The sequence below is a fragment of the Electrona antarctica genome, assembly GCF_951216825.1.
Source record: "Electrona antarctica genome assembly, chromosome: 8".
NCBI lineage: Eukaryota > Metazoa > Chordata > Actinopteri > Myctophiformes > Myctophidae > Electrona > Electrona antarctica.
The window spans coordinates 33,136,480-33,139,365 of record NC_136789.1 but is presented as its reverse complement, the minus strand read 5'-3'; the positions used below and the strand labels follow the sequence as shown (position 1 = coordinate 33,139,365).

General features: G+C 57.3%; 1 protein-coding gene across 1 annotated transcript; it reads right to left on the bottom strand.

Annotated features, from left to right (window-relative positions):
* Positions 1 to 685: 685 nt before the first annotated feature.
* LOC306928720 (phosphatidylinositol-3-phosphatase SAC1-B-like) lies at positions 686 to 2,476 on the bottom strand (the record flags this gene model as incomplete). The annotated part of the gene is made up of 1 exon (XM_079508990.1): positions 686 to 2,476. The coding sequence occupies exon 1, from the start codon at positions 2,471 to 2,473 to the stop codon at positions 686 to 688; it is 1,788 nt and encodes a 595-aa protein (XP_079365116.1). The 5' UTR covers positions 2,474 to 2,476.
* Between the last annotated feature and the right edge of the window lie 410 nt (positions 2,477 to 2,886).

The window sequence follows — 2,886 nt, the reverse complement described above, 5'->3', positions numbered from 1 at the left end:
TCTATGAGGCAATTCTCTGGGCAATGTCGGTAGAGGGCGCATTGGAGTAACTAAAAGTATTTTTTTCCGGTAGAAACAAAATCCCCCTTTGGCCAAAAAGTACATGTGGTGGGGGGCTCAGTGTGCGTCCACTAAGGAAAGTAGGCTTTCTAATGACACAACCCGCCTTTGTTTTGGTGAGTAGCAAAAACGTTATTTTTATTTACGCTAAAGACGAGAGGCTGGTCTGCATTCATGCGAGCGGCGGAAGTTGAGAGTAACATAGCTCTAAATGCAACGCATTAGAGCTATGGACCAGAGCTAACAAATGGAACCAAATGGACACGGTCCATTTGGTTCCATTTTGTACACTCTCAGAGTTAATTTAACATTGATTTTACAATTTAAATTGGGGGTCCAAGAGATAGAAATGCCATTAAATGGAGGTCCGTAGACTAATGCATGTCAAACTGGGGGGTCCTTGAAATTTAACGGGTTAAGAATCACTGCTAGAGCCGTAGAAATCTTCTCTTATGGGGGTCCCCGGCATACATTTTCAAATGGGGGTTCCGTGGGCTAAGAAATGTCAATTTGGGGGTCCTTGACATATATTTTCAAATGGGGGTCCTTGACATGAAAAAGTTTGGGAACCAGTGGCCCTAGTCGCTTCTTTTGGGCTCGTTTTCACGATGGACGCACAACGTGTTCAGTGGTCCGTCTTCCCGTCGTTCTCTTTCTGCACCAGCTTGGGCACGTCCACAACGCCGGCGCGCAGGACGCTCCCGACGGTCAGCACGCTGGCCGTGCCCCAGAACAGCGCGTGGGGTAGCGTCTCGCTCCACGTGTCGCCGGCCGTCAGCAGGCTGACGTTGAACATGGAGAAGGCCACCGCCAGGACGGGCAACCGCCAGGAGCCGGGCCCTCCCCCCGCTCCCGTGTGGTGGCCCAGGAGGCTGGCGGTCAGGTCCTCCTCGCCCACGGCGTAGTTCCCCAGGAACAGGTCGATGGAGTCCTGCCGGAAGCCGTCCGAGAAGTTGTTCTTGCAGTAGCGCACCACCGACGTCCAGCCGTCCGCCAGCAGGCCCCAGTGCGTCCTCCGGCCCGTCCTTGTGAAGTCCGTCTTCAGGGCACCCGTGCCCGCGTACTGCCGGGAGCAAGCATCGGCGTTGTCGGCCCACGCGTTCCTGAAGGTCGCCTCGAAGTCGGCCTGGTCCTCGAGGCGCTGCCCCACCCCCGCCGGGCGGAGCACTCCCATCCTCTGCAGCTGCGCCTGCAGCGAGCGGCGCGCCAGCATGCTCTGCACCACGTTGGTTCGGTCCAGGCAGTCCATGCAGCTGCTGCGGAAGGTCCCCTCCTGCCGCAACAGCACGTTCCCGTCGCCGTCGACCAGCAGGTACCCGAACTGGTCTTGCGTGGGCGCCACCGCGCCCAGCAGGCTCTGCAGGCGGTGCCACCGCATGCGGCTGCACTCCTTGTGGAAGTCGAACGCCACGTACTTGACCTTGCCGTTGGCCAGACTGGACACTGTGTCGTCGAAGGCCGCCTCCAGGGACTTCTCCGAACCGCTCTGGTCCATCAGATTCAAAATCACTTGTTTTCCGTAGAGAGCGATCTGGGAGTCAAAGTGCCTCTGGAGTCCGTCCAGGTGATTCACCGCGTTGCTGATCTCCGGTTTTGGCTTGTACTTGAGGTTGGGCCTTTGGGACCAGTACAAGGGGATAGAGCCTCGAGTCTGCACGAAGGACGCCTTGCTTCCGTTGTAGCGCACGATCTGTTCCGTTTCCACAAAGTTGGCGGCGTGGCCCTCCGCGTCGATGCCCCGGACGTAGTAGCGAACGCCGGCTCGGAAACGGCTCCTCCTGGAGACCACGTTCCATTCGAAGACCTTCCCGTTGACGCAGCACGACTTGGTGGCGACGAAGCCGTGCATGACGGGACAGGCGAACCGGTGCAGCTCCGGCCGCGCGAGGAACTCCCTCAGGAGGTGAGCGTTCCACACGAACCGCTGGTCGGCCCGCTCCAACAGGCTCATCTCCCGGAACTCGGGCCGGGCGTCGGCCTGGCGCTGCAGCGTGTGGGTGAGGTCGTAGTCCGTGGCGAAGTAGAAGCTCTCCGTGTGAAGCACGTCGTAGATCATGGTCAGAAGCAGCCTGTTGACCTGCATCTGTTTGTCCGTCAGGTGCCGCACCGTCTTCGCGTATGAAACAACGTCGAAGTCCAGGGCTTTCCACACGGCGTGTCCCAGGAGATCGCCCACCGTCTTCTTGTTGGTGATGACAACGAGGTACATGCCTGCCAACAAGCGGATGGTCCCCATGATCCCACATATGGGTCGCACCGCGGCGGTGGGTGGGATGTCCCTCCTCACCGTGAGGGCGATGTCCGTCGACACCCGGTCGACGATAAGGACGTCATCGGAGCCGTAATCACAGGCCTCGACGTAGAAGCTCTCGGGCGTGGTGTGCAGGTTGAACCTCTCGTAAGTCCTGGCCATCGTTTCCTCTCTAGTCCAAACCCAGTGACACGCCGCACGACTACGAGGCGCAATATACTCCGTTGGGCAACGGTGCACAACTAACTGGTTTTAAATAGCTTACGCCGCCGCGGTGACATATGACCCTTATGTCACCGGATCGTTAGTGTGGCGTCGTGATCGAATGACACGTCCCGCTGGGGGGAAGCAGCTATACTATATTATACAACAGGTCGTTTCGAGGAAACAATCTGATTGGTTGAAACAGCCTTCTAGCCGTGGTTCAAACGAGCACCACTCAACACCTAATCAAAACAAAGAATTCCGCTGCTGTGTTCTCCCAGAGCGCTAGCAAACTCGGTGGCTAGGCTAGCTAGTTTCTTGGGACATTTGTGGTCGTAGATCTGTCATTAAAAAAATCACACCCGTGTGAA